The following is a 15,337-nucleotide window of genomic DNA, read 5'->3' as shown; positions in this document are numbered from 1 at the left end:
GTTGCAAGATCTTGTTACTGGTCTCCCAGTTCCCACCTTCGGCTAGGCATTGGACCCTCCAGGGCCTTCCTCGATTCATGAATGTTCTGCTTTGAACGACGTGCTTTTAAACAAGAGATTAAGATAAATGCAATCTAAGTCAAAGCGTTGACGCTCCCCTGAATCCATTATTGTATCTCAGGTTATCTTGCTCCACAATTACCTTTATAACACACGGGCACCTATGGGTGCAAGTTCTGGGGCTGGCAGCAGGCTGAAGACTTCCACCCCTCTGGGTGACCGTCTCCCAAAGGCCCGGAGGAAGGCGAGGGCCCGCCGTCCTGCCGCTGCCTCCCCGCCTCGTAGCGATGGGCGAAGAAGCGCCCCGGCCCCGCCGCGCCGCGCCGGACCCCTCCGGCCCCGCCCCCGCTCCCGGCCCCGGCCCCGCTCCCGGCCCCGCCCCGCCCCCTCCTCCGGCCGGAGCCCCGCGCGCACGCGCGCTCGCGGCGGGCTGCCGTCGCGTCATGTGACGCCGCTCGACACGGGTGTGTCCGCTCGCTGCGCCGGATGGCGGGTCGCGCTGCCAGCGACGAGCGAGCCGTGTCATGTGCGCGTCACGTGATGCCGTCCCGGGGCGATGAGGTCACTAGCTGTGGGTCACGTGATCCTTGCCTACGCGCAGTGGGGCCGGGTGCAGATGGCGGACGCTGAGGCCGAGACGGCTCCGCGGCCTGAGATGCAGCGGCTGGTGGCGGCGCTCCGAGCCCGCCTCTCGCAGCTGCAGACGGAGCTGCGGGAGCAGGAGGTGTCGGAGGCTTCGTCCCGGGCCTACTGCCGGGGCTTCTGCCAGGTAGGGGCTGGGCCGGGCCGCGGCGCGGGATGCAGGCCGGGCGACGGGCCCGGGGCGGGCCCAGCGGGCCTCCCGCGCCGCGGTGCGTGCCCGGCGCTGCCGGCGGCAAAGGGGTCCCCTTCCGGGGGCTCCGCCTGCTCCTCTGGAGCTGCCGTTGGCGTGGCCTGGGGCTCGCGGCGGCGTGCGCCGCTGCGCAGCGGGGTGGTGCGCGTCCTACCCCGGGGCTGCCCTGTATGCGCTGCGCTGCCATCCTGGGGCCGCGCCCGTGGCAGCGGGGGAGCTGCCCGCCCTCGGGCTCTGTCAGGACCCGGACGGCTGGTAGCCGTTGGGAGATTCTCTGGGTCAGGCGGGCCACACTGTGCTCCCTCGGTGCGGTCTTGGCTCTGTTCCTAGAGCTCCATTTGTCTGTCCTTTACCTGTCTCGGGATCAAAACTATGTGTTCCACCTTGATTGAGATCTGCCGTGGAATAAGCAATGCTTGATGCTTTGTGAAGGCCTGCAGTTCACTGAAGTCACTGAACGAGCTGTGGTGGTTTGGTGATCCTGTCTGAATGCTTGCTTAATGCAACTCAGGCTAAGGATCAGTCTGAGAATCAAGCCACAAACTTCCAGAGGAGGAGCTGAACTTGATTAAAGTTGTAGTGATGGAGGCAACTTATTCTTAAGTAAGCTCTTCAAATGGTTAAATTGTCTTTGTTTCCCCCGCAGCATAACTTGTTGTGAGCGCTAAGGCTGAATAATTGTTGCTAGGTTGCTGGGTTGAAGAGCCATCCCTGTTGAATCTGAAGGGTTTGTGGTTTTCGAAATAAAAATTAAAAAATCTGTTTTACAAGCTAATTTAACCACATCTCAGCTGATACAGCCACTCTGTTTGAATGATGAATGGCAAAATCTGATGCAAAATTAGAGGAAAAAGTCCTACTGGTGTGTTACAGATTATATTATTCTTCAGTTCACATCCACAGGTTAAGTGTTACCATACCATTCTGGGAGGATGTTTAACTCATTGCTTACCGAAAGAACAAAGGGAGTTTGTTTGTTAGGTTTCAAAGCTGTTGCTTCTCAAACTGCGGGAGGCTGCTGCATGCTGCTACGTCTGTCTCAAGCATACTGTTAAGAGCTGTGGCCTTGCATTTATACGGAGCCCAGTATAACGCATGTGACTTTCTCCATATTTCAGGTTTTGCTAAAATTGTTTCCAGTGGCATTCATTGCATGAGAACATTGAAACAAATACTCAGCTAACAGTTAATGTAGAGGTTGTCAAGAATGGTCAATACATGTAGTGGTCAAGTCACCCAGATTAGTTTGGTACAGACAAAGTTTTAGAGGTACTTGATCAGTGGGGCTTGATGGAATCAGTTCTGTTACCTACAAATAACAACAAAAAAAACCCCTCAAACCCTGTCCCACAAAAAATGTGGACCTCTTTAGGTCTTTGTGCTGTTATTGAACGGTAGTCTTGTTTTAGAACACTGTGATAGATAGTACAGATAAAAATGAAAAATATCTGTCTTGAGTTGCTATCAGTTTGGGACATTTCTGATGGTCATGACTGTACACCGAGAGATATGGTGGAAAACATGAGATTGCTGGTCTGTCATGCAGCAGCTTCAATGGAGTATAAATTTGTGATGTCATTGCGCAGTCAAACTTCTGTGGTTAGGATGTAATTTTATATTGTGATTTCTCCTCCTGCCTGGGGATGTTTGTGAATGTTGCACAGTTTGAGTGATAAAACTTCAAAATAACTTAAGGTCTGCCTCCAAGTGAAATTAAGGAACTCAATTTTGTATGAACAACTTGGAGGGTACCACGGGTATCTAGTTATGAGCTTATTAAGCTACAGCAGAACATGCCTTGAGAGAAGCTGAATTGAACTGGGCTTAAATATGATCTTGGGAAGTAGCTGCATCATGTGGGGGTAGCTGAAATGTTTTAGGGCAGCGATGAATTTGCCATCCTGTGTGTACATCTGTGGCATGGTCCTGAAAGGTGCTCTGTTTTGCTGTGGAAGTTACTGAGGCTGATGGCACACAACAAACTGAATCGAGTCAGTAGCTTTCTTGTGCTTTGAGCTGTCTGGATGCTGTATTTTTCAACATGTAAACTTGTGCTGCCATATGCAGCTTTCCAGTAGCTCTTCCTGGGAGTGATGTCGGATGGCACAGTTTCCTTGAAGATTCCTGTTTTTGAGCAGGGGAGTAAGATTGGTGTCCAGGGTAGCACAACAAAGAAACTCATGAGGCCTAAATAGTGGGTTGACTCTGCAACTTTATATTGTACAAGCGTGAATGCTTTGCATGTTCACCTTAAGAAAAACATGTCTGTTGGGGAGCTCAATATGTACCCAAAGAGCCAAGTAGAATGAACAGTGTGTGTGTTTAAGGTTGCGCTGTCCTAAATATGAGGGACAGTTAGCAGTGAAGCAGAGGTTTTAGGACATCAGAGCATCCCATCTGCCTTTCTGAAGGCTTTTTGAAGTTATTCAAGGTGACGCAGTTGAGGACTGTCAATTGCAATCAGGTACGTTTTAGAAGAGGTGTAAGGTTTTTTTGTTAAACAGAGCTTAAAGCTGTAATAACAGGTCAGGCAACTTAGACATGTTTAAGTTGGTTCTGAGCAAAAAAATTGATGATTCTGAAGAAATGTAGTTAAGCAGGTATTGCAGCAGTGCAGCACATGAGAATCTCTGCAAAGTTGAGGACCTGGGCTGGTCTGTAGATTACACGGTAGGTGGCTGTGTTTGGCTTCTGCTCTTCTCACCCCACTCGCCAATTACAGTTATTGCGTTTGCTTATTTGTCAGTATGCTGATACTAATAGCATAATAATATTCAAAACTACATCTTTGAAGTTCAAGCTATTAATAAGTCTCTTGCCTTGAATCTGTCTTATACACTGAAACTGTCATTGCTCATCTATTTGGGGAGAAGTTTCTGATAAATGGCCACTCAATGAGTTGCTAATATTAGCTGTAAGACTTGGATCTCAATGCTAGGATTGCGCTCCAGCAAGGGTGCAGTGTTTTCTAGTAAGTTTATTTAATCTTAGGAAATATTCTATCATGTTTTATGGTTTACACAGACCAGGGAGTTTATGTCTAAGTGTCTGTTAAAATAATTGAGTAATAAATTTGGCTGTTTTAATGGATGCATTTTCAGAAAAGTGCAAAGATCTGTATGTTTGATTTTCTATTTCTGTAGTCAGTATAATGGTGGTGTTACTGCTGGGTTTACTAAACAGATGACTTTATGATAGTCATCAATAGAGTATCTCTAGGGATTGTAGCTTGACAGCCTTTGAATGTAATTTAATGCTTCTAATGCCACATATAATTTGAGTTATATTATCAAATCCTTCATTAATCTGTTAGAGAAGCACTTAGACTGGTTGGTTGCTAGTCATTCACTGCTTCTGCTAATGGTCCTTCTGCTGTGTTTAAGGCTGATTTCTGTAAACATCTGATCTTCCCTTCTGCCATCCTCCTTAAATCTCTGTAACTATTAATATTGTGTGGGGTTTTTGAGAGTTTATAACTACCATCTAGGAGTTATATAACAAGTACTCAGTTCTAGGAGAATAATCTACAAAGCAGTCTTGATTTTTACTGATTCTTAGATGGTATTTTTTTATAAATTTTCTTTTGCTTGTTTCTTAAATTTCACAAATGGTTGTGCCAGTCTAGTGGATGTTTGCTTCTCTTTTCTTTTTTTTTTTTATTAACCTTAGGACTAGTATTTTATAGTTAGATCACTGACATAACACTGGGTAGTCCACAAAATAGTGTGTAGCTGGCCACTTACTTCTTGCTGTGTTGGAAGTTAGGCTTTGTCTTGGAAGTTTCTGGCTGTTTTAGTAAGCTCATTATAGGGTCTGTTCAGTAGCGTCTTCCTTCCTGTCATAACCTGATATGATCATGTGTCTGTTTAAGGTGTTAAAATAAATTTCTTGTGTCAGAGTCCCAACTTGAAGTGATCTGAAGGCTGATATGAGCTGATCATCATTTTAGAACAATTTGGCTTGTATTGAATTATAGGGTGGGGCACTCTGAACTTCCCCCCCAACCCCGTCTTGGCCCTAACGGCTCCAGAAAGCACAGTTTTTATCACTGTTTTTTGTTTTCTTTGCAGCTGGCCTTAATCAACAGTGGTACCTTGTTTGGTCTAGGGAGGGTGCAACGTGGGAGAGGGATTATAACTGGTGAGATCGCAAGCGTAACAGGTCTGGAGTTGTAGGAGGGCGTGCCTACAGAGAAGGGATGTTATTTGTGAAGCAAGCTGTTAGTAGAGCTAAGGTGTCCTTAGCTCAGCACCCTGCTTGCTCTCAATATTACTTTATAACCTGTCAGAAAATAACATGGTAGTGTACTGGAGCTTTAAAAAGGTTGTGAGATACTACTGTCATCCCTGTGCTGATTTTTGAAACTTATTTTGATTTCTCTTAAAACTGGCTAGACTTTACATTGCTTCTTCTGTACTGTGCTTGGATAATGTGGGATTGCTATGGTCAAGTAGTAAAATCTAAGGTTATTTTGCATTTGAAAATTGACTACATAACCGTCAGATCTGGGTTTTGTATCCCCTTCTAATGGCTTCATGTTTGTTCTATGGGTAATGCATGTATCTTTAAAATACTACAGCTGGAATAATGTTCTTAATCTTTAACTTCTTGCCTATTATTCTGCATTCTCACAAGTAATAAAGATTCCAGTGTTACATATGTGGTTCTGTCTCCATGGCAGAAATTTTCCCTTAATTTTTAACTTAACAGTTCACATTTCTGTTGATTGCATCTAGCTTACTCGTCGGTAGAAATTCTGATAACTTTATCGAAATAGTAAAAGTAACAAAAATATTTTTGGATAAAAGGGAGAACTTCTATGGAGGAGAAAAGCTACCATTTTTAAATCTCCTTTGTAGTAAAAGCTTCTCTTCCAGAATTCTTCCACTATATATGCTTGATATTGCATATTGATGTTTATTTTCTAGACAAAAGTGTGCTATGAGAACTTCTAATGATAACTCATTTTCTTTCAGACGCTACTTCAGTATGCTGGCAGTCGGGGTGCATCGGAACATATTTTACCTTTTTTGGAAGTATATCGAATCTCCATCCAATGCTTTGCTAATGCACGACCTTACTTGACTACAGAATGTGAAGATGTTCTTTTGGTACTTGGCAGGCTAGTGCTGTAAGTTTTAAGTTGGTACATTAATATTTAAAAAAACAAACAAAAAACCCACAAAAACCTGTGCTTTATAAATGAAAGGGCAAGTTGTTGAAATACTGTAATACTTAATTTGACAGCTGTATTTGTGATTTATTATCTAGTATATGTCTTTAGTACTTTTTTTAATCATACCACAAAAATGTACTTGAGCATTTTGTTAACTAATGTGAACAAGTGGTAAGGCTTTGTTCCTTATTTGGATAAATGTGCAGGTATTAGGAAGGTTCTGTTCTTTCTTAAACATTCTGAAAATTATTATTATTTCCTGTAGAAAAAACTTTGTGTGGTCCATATTAAACAGAAGCCTTAATATTAGACGTTCATGCATGGATTGATAAACCCATATCACTTGCTCTGCAGGTGCTGCTTTCGTGTGTCGTCTCACCTGTAATGCAAGGTAGTTCTGAACGTGCCCCTGTTTGAAAAGGAGAAGCTGTTTTGTATTTATGGCAGTCTAAGCTGCACGTGTGGGCTGGTGCTGTAGGATAGCAAAACAGAGAGTAATTCAACCGGAGCTCTTTTGCAAGTATCTGTAGACATGACTTAAAGCATAGCGGCTCTTCAAACAAAACGCAGAACTGTTTTGCAGTCCATCAGCTAAGTTGGAATAACTTGTAGTTTCTCAAAGTCTGTTTTAAGTACAAAGCAGCTATTTGTAATTGAAGAGTATAGCCTGAGGGCTTTCCCAAACATTGGCATATAATCAGTTACTACCAGTTAGCCTGAGAAGGATAACTTTGTCTTGCTGGTCCTTCCTTGCTGGTAAGGCTTCATTTGAGGGGGGAGGATGAAGATCTAGAACCTTGAATATAAATACTATCATAGAATGAAGATAATTCTGTGACACTTCTTCAGCTGGCTATTTTTTCTCTGTTATCAGTAGTTTATTTGCTTTGTAGTCTGAAGTCAGTTGTTCTTTGTGAGAAGGATTTTGCCATGAACTCCTTGGTCAAATACTTGTTTTGCAGTGTACTGACTTGCAATATAAATCAACAGCTCAGAAACAGGTATTTCCATATGATGCATTGAGGGTTTGGGGGTTTATTTTTGAAGTTACGAGAAAAATGTGAACTTGGAGTGATTGATTTTTTTTCTTTTTTTAAAACCTTTTGCAAGAAGGGAAAAAGTGTGAAATCAGGAAAAGTCTGTCGTCTTAACTTGGAAACAGAAAGCTTAAACTGCCAAAGCACTTACCTGGTACACAATACATATATTTTTGGCAAAATACCCTAATTGCTTTTGCAGACTGTCCCTTTATGGGTACATTATTCTCATCTTTGTCATATTATCATCAACTAGCTTGTGTGTTCTACTGTTTCCTACTCATGTCACTTAAAGAGTTTGTCTTTCACTGTCTTCGTGTGCAGGTCATCCATATCTGGAGTACTTTCTATATATTTTGCCAGTGTTACATACTTTGGGGCAGGAATCCCAATTCTGTGTTAGATATGCTTATCAAAATTGCTTTTCTCCTGTTGAGAAAAACCAGAATATACTGCTTCTGCTAATGGGGTTTCTTCCATCTTTCAGTGTGAGGAGTGAGTTTGCTGTGGCTTTTGTATTCAGAAAATTTTGTGGTGGAGGACAGCAGAGAGGCTGACTTACAGGAATCTCCGCTGTTCTTGTTTTGATTACATTTGAGAGGAATCTAAAGAATGAAAAGACAAGGAGTGAGGTCACAGATAGGGTGAGGTAAATTGCATACCTAGCTGAACTCGCCCACATTTTTCTTTTACATAAGAGTTTCCAAGGGAGGGGGAAAGAAGTTAGAGCAGGGAATTAAAGATAAAAACTCAGTTCTGTGAGGGAGGAAGACTCTTACCTGGTTAGGGACATGAAAGTGTGCTGCTCCCATATAACTGATTTTTGGGGAGACAGCTGGGTTACCTACAGCTGTCATACACACTGTGTATTTTCAGACTTGAACCCTGATGAGAAATGAAATGAGCAAGCTTCCTGTTTTAAAGCACAAGTGCTCTACTTACTATTGAAATCCTCCTTTCCTTCCAACATCCCTCAAGGAGAAGGGGGAGGGACCTTCCTCCTCCTGACATCCTTCTCAGTGAGGTGGGTGAGCCAGTAGCAGGAAAATGCAGTATTCTGTGGCTTCCCGTGACACCTGACCAGGTCAATTGTGTGGTCACAGTAAATCTGACATGAGATAGAGACTGTGCCCCCCATAAGAAACACGATGCTGATGCAGCGTGAGACGTTGTTGGTCCACAGTGTAACCTTAAAAGCTCTGAGTTGTTGCTCTTGTAGTTCGCAGATTTGGCAAACGATTGTGGGGGAACAGGAATGTTATTGGCCATGGTTGTGAAGGGACGTACCTGCTTTGGTCAAGTAGAACTTGGACTGCTCGTGTCTGCAGCCATAAAGCACAGCACATTCCCCATAGCCCCCAGTACTACTATATCAAAGGTATTGACTCTATAGAAGAATGAATAAAGAATTAGCTTTATCAAAGGTGTCTTTCACGGAGATCTGGTTAGCTGGTTATCCTCATGAATCTTAGGAAGCCCTTGAAGCTGATTGTTCACTCAAGCTTCTGTAAGTGCTTTTTTTTTTTTTCTGGGGATGCTGGTTACCATCAGTATGAAAATTTTGCTTCCATCTGAAAATGGTTTATGTGGTCCTAAGATTAATAGACTAAGTTAACGGAGTAGAAAGAATGTTCGTAGTTCATGTTGTGTTTGCCAGTAGCTAATATTTGACAGCTTTCTACTTTTTCCTGTTTGCTGTGATAGCCTGAAATGGAGTTTACCATCTTTTTTCTACACCTTTGAGAAGATGTTTATATGCTTTTCAACCGTAAAAAGAGAACGGAGAACTGAATGTCATTTGGTCTGAGTAGCAAAACTGGATTCAACTCATAGGACCGGTCTACCTCAGACTTCTGTAGCTGTATCTCACCTACTGGGTCTAACACACGTTGCTTCCAGGAAGAGTGTGCTTGCTTTCCGTAACACCCTGTGAGGAGGCACGTGTGATGGTTCGCTGCTTTGTCTATCTAACAAAGCATTTCTCAACCTAATAAACTGTTGCAGTTTGATTCACTAACTTGCATTTACCACTCCGCTGTCTGTCATTAAGAGCTAACTCAACCCTTAACAAATGCAGGATAATTCCTGGCAACAGGTGAACTATTCCTGCTGGTTATCTGATATATAATTAGTCATCTTTTTAACTCCAAAAAGCTTAGGATAAAAGTTTTCTAATACAATCTAAATATGAACACAACTCTGGAAGCTTTTAGAATTTACTTTTTAAAATTTCTGACTTAAAATAATAGTGAACTATGTATAAAGTGATTACAGAATAATTGTATGCAAATAATATGTTGATTTTTCCCTAGTTATTCCTTCCAAAATAAACAAACTCAAATCTAGGAGACCTTCCCCTAAAAGATATTTTGAATTGAGTGTTTGAGATTAACGTTTTATTCTTTTTAATAACGGAAGCATTCAAGCACCCGTTACAGTTTATTTGCAAAAATTGTGATTAAAGTTTGAGTTTTGTGTAGGAAGGTATTGTGGTGGCAGTGGTAAAGTGGGGTAGAAAGGCTTGACTTCATGAAGTGATCCTGGTATTTTCAGTTGTGATCTTAGCATGATACCTAAATTCTGTTTGATCGCATTACAATAAAGAAGGAAATGGGCTTTTAGGGATAGAGGTGCGTTTTGAAGTATTGCGTAAGGACCAAAATGAAGAATTCCGCTAAATGGCTGTTCCTCCTTGCTGATATGAAAGGCTGCCTAGTCTTTGTGCAGGTGTATGTTTGAGTCAATTGTTGTAACAAAAACTTAGGCAATTGACTTAGAATTCTAATTATTTTTCTGCCAAGGAAACTGTAATTGGAATAGCCTGGATATTACTTTTGCAGTTGTGCTCTAAGCTGTTGGGTACTAAGAATTTTGGAACTCGCATTTCCTTTATGGTCATCTTTTCCTTTTTCCCTTCCCCAAGCTCAACTCTTCTATCTATTGTAAGACTGAATGTGTTGTCTTGTCATTCTATTTACTGTGTGGGAGTGGAGGTTTTGAATTAAAAATAGCAGAGTTGCAACTATGTAACAATGTAGGTGTAGCTTATAGCAATTATTTAGTGCAGTTATTGTTTGTGGAGTCTTAGACCATTTTTCTTTCCCTATATTGTCATGATCTGAACATCTTTGATAGGCATATCAATGTGGTGGGGTTTTTTTGATTGGGTAAGCTCTTGAGCTTGTTGCAGTTCGCACCAGAGGTATTTGAATGTTTCCCCCTCCTCATGCTGTCAGAGACTCGCAGGATGTTTTTAGGAATCTGTTCTGTGGGTCCATTTCTGTGCTGATGCACTTCGTGACGTAGTTTGTCAGACAGTCGCTTTTAGGATACCATTAGGGATCTGTTCTCTAGGTCTGTTTCTGTGCTGATGCTCGTGTCTTGTTCTGTCAAGCTGCTGTTCTTTAGTTTTATTTTCTTATATATGTCAGCACTGAAACTTTAAGTTAGGTAAAGCTGGCTTTCATTCTTCCTCTTGGCAAAGAGACCATCCTGGGGTCAAAACAGTTCTATTCAGAGTGGATATTAGGATTCCTTTGTGAGAGGAAGGAGCAGAAATTCTGTAATGCAGTGTTCCTGAGCCACACTGAATAGCTACCTTGGATTACAAGAGTAGCTGGAGTCTTATCCTAGCAAGGCTGTGCATAGTAAAAAGGAGCACTCTTTCCATGTGATGACTGATGCCTGATTCTGGGGCTGTTTCTGGCCTTTAACTGATTTGTGCAGTCAAACATGTTTCAGTGTTACTGTCATTTCTTATCTGAATGCTAAGTAATATATGCCACAGATGTTATTTAACGTAATAGCAGAATGTGTTCAGGTAGCTTGCTTACTTGCCTCTTACTTTTCCAGGAGTTGTTTTGAGCTACTGCTTTCAATTCCTGAAAGTGAATTGCCGCATGAGGTGTGGTTAGAATTCCATCAGTCCATACAGGTAAGTGTTCTGAATTCCTTTTTTCCAATTTAAGTATTTTTTTAAAAAAATAAGGCTGCTGTTGTGCTTCTTGGTTTTTGTGTTTTTTTTTCTACCCTTACCCTGAATTCCACCTGTCCTGTGTTGCTGTTATCTAGGCAACAAGAATTTCTGAGCGGCAAAAGACTATCCAAAACAGTATTGGCAGCCTTAGGCCCAACAGCAGATTTATAACTACAGAATCAATGGCAGCTGTAGCGGATCTTGATCTGTCTAATGGTTTGTGTCAGAGAAGGACTGAGTTAGGTGAAGTGACATAACAGCTGCTCTAAAGTATTACTTTGAAGATGACTGAAAAAAGGTGTTGGGGAGATCTGAGTGGAAAGTTAGTGTCTATACCTGATTTCAGAGAGATGAAAATAGTGGGACAGATTTTTAGTCCAGCCGGTTCCTAGAAGTGTTTCTTCTGAGGTGATGCTGGATCAAGCTCATAATACTACTATTCCTAGACTCAAATGAAGATGGCTACTGTAGACTGTGTAGGAGGAAGTGATGTTTTCCGGGGTTTAATCTGAAGGTAGTACCTAGCTGCCTGCAAGGACTTGTGTTCCTTGTGGGGCTGAAAGACAGGAGTGGTAGTCTTGCTGTGTTCATACTAATAGACCCTTCCAGGACCAGGGACTGATCTGTTGCTGCTATTGCCGGTTCTGGCAATCAACTGTGACTAATGAAGTTGGAAGCTAATATCAGTTAAAAGTTTCTGAAGTGAAGGCTTTGGCAGGAAGTAGTTGGAAGGAAGTGAACTTGCACCTTGCAGCTGTCCTTGTGCAGACCTTATCACAAGATCTTATACCCCTATGACTGGGGATTTCGTCAGTCCCTGAGGCTCGGTGGCTGCTGCTGCTGTAGCTCTGAAGATGCAGGTATAAAGGTTCTGAAGGAGCTGCTGCTTTTGTTTCACCTGCAATCAGGGAAATTGCACATGTGGAAACTCTTCAGTAGACTGAAGATGAATAAACCTGGCACTTTAAACTGAGAGAAACAGTCTTGTAGAGCTTTGTAGTCCTGCTAGTAGTGGAAGGGAGCAAGGTGGTCTGTGACTGGTGTTTTCAGATGTGGTCCTTTTCCTGAAATACCATGGAATACTTACTGTAATGGCAACCCTAAAAACAGTTGGGTGTGGCATGTACTTTGTAGTAGAAAGAATTGCATACAGTTTAAATCCTATGGTCTTAGTGGTGTCAAAGATTTTTCCTTTGTTTTGAGTGCTGATCCGTAAGTCCTGTAACTCCCTTAGTGACTGCAGCAGATGGTAGTGGACATTGCAGCACTCCGGAACCAAATTTGAAGGTATAGCAGTTTATTTTGACAATACCCAGCTACACCATGCTAGTACACATAGCCTGTAGCTATTAGCCATGGTGTTGCAGAGGCTAGGTCTGTGCTCCTAATCCCCTCATCATGTGGGGATGCCACAAATAAGGTTGATGAGCCACAGGTTCGTCTTTTGTGTTAGGGCTGATGGAAGAAGTTGGAACTTACTGTTTCCAAGGTAGCGCTTAAATTCAGTGATCCAGTTGTCATTGGATAAAGACAAGTGAATCTAGAATCATAGAATACCAGGTTGAAAGGAACCTCAAGGATCATCTGGTCCAACCTTTCTTGGCAAAAGCTCCCAATGTTGTCCAGCCAAATCATAAGTGTCCAATGTTGGGGAATCCACCGCTTCCCTGGGGAGAGTGTTCCAGTGGCTGATTGTTCTCATTCTGAAAAATTTTCCTCTTGAGTCCAGTTGAAATCTCCCCAGGAGTAACTTGTACCAATTACTTCTCATCTTCTCCATGTGACTCCTTGTAGAAAGGGAGTCTCCATCATCTTTGTAGACACTCTTTAAATACTGGAACAGGGTAATAAGGTCTCCCCTAAGCCTTATGAGCTTATCATACACTAAAAGGCATATAATAAGTTTGTAACTGAGATGGCCTAGGCCTGAAACAAGATGTTCTCTCATTCAGAACATGGGAGGGCATATACGGGCTTTTTCCCATTATAGCAGAGGTATAAAGCAGCTCTGAGAATTACTAACTTTTAACTGGAGGGATCTGCAAGGAGGATTCTTGTTAGCAAGGAGAATAATTTTTGTAATGTAACAAGCATTTGTGTTTCTAGGTTTCTGAAGCCAGTGATTGAGCTTTGATACTTGTGTTTATAGAGAGCAAGTTTTTTAGCCAGATGAGATGACTTTATTCAGACTGAATATGTTGGAAGGAAACTATTAAATTCCAGGGGTAGAAGGGTGACGCAAGCACAGATCTCTCAAGTCAACTTTCAAAACGAAGGGAAAATTCAGGATGTGCTGCTGCTGCATTTGGCTTTCATACTGACTTTCTGAAACTGTGGCTTACAAATTTAGCATTCATCTAACGGTCCCCATAGTTCCAATAGTAAAAGATTTGGGCAAAGCTTCTTAAACACAGTAGTACTCTGAAACCTCGCTGAAGAAGTTCGTGGACTTTTACAAACAGGGGCTTCTAATGAGATTTTGAAGTGGCACTTTCACAGAAATATGAGAATGTTTGTACCCTGCCCTGGAATATAGTAGGAACTCACTCCTCATCAGAGAAGAGGAGAGTAACAGAGAAGTATGCAGTCATACAGAGGGCAGTACAGGCCTTTAGACAGGAGTCGCTCATAGGGTCTCATATGAGGACTTGCAGATTTAAAGCCTGTGACCACGTTAATGTGCCCATCTCCAGGCAGATCCAGTAGCAAAGCACTGCAAAATTATATATTAGCACATGCCCCAGATTGACAGATGTGATTGTGCTTATCCTTTCCTAACAAAAGGGGCAAGTGTGGCTGATGAGGAATATCACTTCAAATGTAACTGGTAGTTGCAGCAAATATGGGACAGGTATTTCTTTCAGATCTGCCTGCAGTAATTGTTGCTCTGTAACAATCTGCACAGGTAGTGAGAGTCAATGAAACTTCAAGTGCTGGTAAGGGCTTGCATTTCAAAGCAGCAAGCTGTAGGGACTGTTCTAAAGCTAAAAATGGAGTGTTACTGCTCTCAAACTTATATACAAAACACTGGTGTCTGAACCTGTTTGTTCTTTCATTGTAAATAACAGTAGTTACGCCCGGCAGTTTTCCTTATGTCTAAGCAAGAGCAGAGGCAGCCTGTGTGAAATGGAAACAAGATTTGACATTGTGTGTCAGGAGTCTTAGCACAGATTTTATACAGTGGCACCAGGCAAAAGGAAGTGGACACGGGTGGTGAAACGCTGTAAAGTATGAGTGAAAGGGTTGGGGCAGAATTACAAGGCCCTTCGTAAAGGTAAACTCAATTAATGTGGGGGAGGAACCCAGCGGAGAGGCACTGTGGGAATGGATGTAATCTGGCCAGTTGAGGAAGATCAAACAGTGCATTTAGGGGAGTGTCATGTCCATGTATTGTCATGGGAATTGAATAAGGATTGCGGAACAGGGTTCCCTTCAAGCCTTACAACAAGCCTGAATGCTTTCTTTAGAAAAGCTGTATATTGACGGTGAGCATAAAACTAAAACTTGTGACACTGTAGTAGATGCTGTTTGCTTTAAATTGCCAAGGACTGAAAAGTCCAGGTATCTTCAATAAACTTCCAAGGATTGTATTTTCTCTTTAACTTTGTCCATAGGCTCTTACTATATTATGTTTTCCAGACTTCCTCTAGAACAAAATGTGTTGCGTCCCTCTCTTCGGGATCTGTTTATGATGATGTCCCAACTTAGTGAGATATATATACTTAAATTTCGTGTTAGGTTTCTTCAAAGACTTTTGAAGTATTCTTAGTAGATTTTCATAAATATTTCCATTAATATTAGACTTATATTCTTCAGTAGGTCCAATAATGAAATGTTCAGCTAAGCAGGTAGAAGAGAAGCAGAGAGTATTGTTGGTAGTTAGTTACTTATGCTACATACGTTGGTGAATTTCATATTCAGTATTTCAGTATTGATCCGCTGGAGCCCCCAACATGAGAAGGACATGGCCCTGTTGGAGGGAGTCCACAGGAGGCCACAAAGATGATCAGAGGGCAGGAACCCCTCTGCTGTGAGGACAGGCTGAGAGAGCTGGGGGGGGTTCACCCTGGAGAAGGCTCCGGGGAGACCTTCCAGTCCCTTCCAGTCCCTAAAGGGGCTCCAGGAAAGCTGGGGAGGGACTCTGGAGCAGGGAGGGGAGCCATGGGACGAGGGGGAAGGGTTTTAAACTGAAAGAGGGGAGATTTAGATTGGATATTAGGAAGAAATTCTTGGCTGTGAGGGTGGTGAGCCCCTGG

The 15,337-nt window shown here is 42.5% G+C and overlaps 1 protein-coding gene across 1 annotated transcript in view; it reads left to right on the top strand.

Annotated features, from left to right (window-relative positions):
- The first annotated feature begins 616 nt into the window (after positions 1-616).
- The window catches only part of RLF (RLF zinc finger), a 54,221-nt gene continuing 39,500 nt past the window's right edge, over positions 617-15,337 (top strand). The window contains exons 1-3 of the mRNA XM_063355688.1: positions 617-829; positions 5,869-6,023; positions 10,958-11,039. Of these exons, the coding sequence (XP_063211758.1) occupies positions 617-829; positions 5,869-6,023; positions 10,958-11,039 (450 nt within the window). The remainder of the gene's footprint in view (positions 830-5,868; positions 6,024-10,957; positions 11,040-15,337) is intronic.

This window comes from Chroicocephalus ridibundus, chromosome 19, assembly GCF_963924245.1.
Source record: "Chroicocephalus ridibundus chromosome 19, bChrRid1.1, whole genome shotgun sequence".
Taxonomy (NCBI): Eukaryota; Metazoa; Chordata; class Aves; order Charadriiformes; family Laridae; genus Chroicocephalus; species Chroicocephalus ridibundus.
Note: the sequence above shows the minus strand (reverse complement) of the source record. Positions and strands in the feature narration are given on the sequence as shown.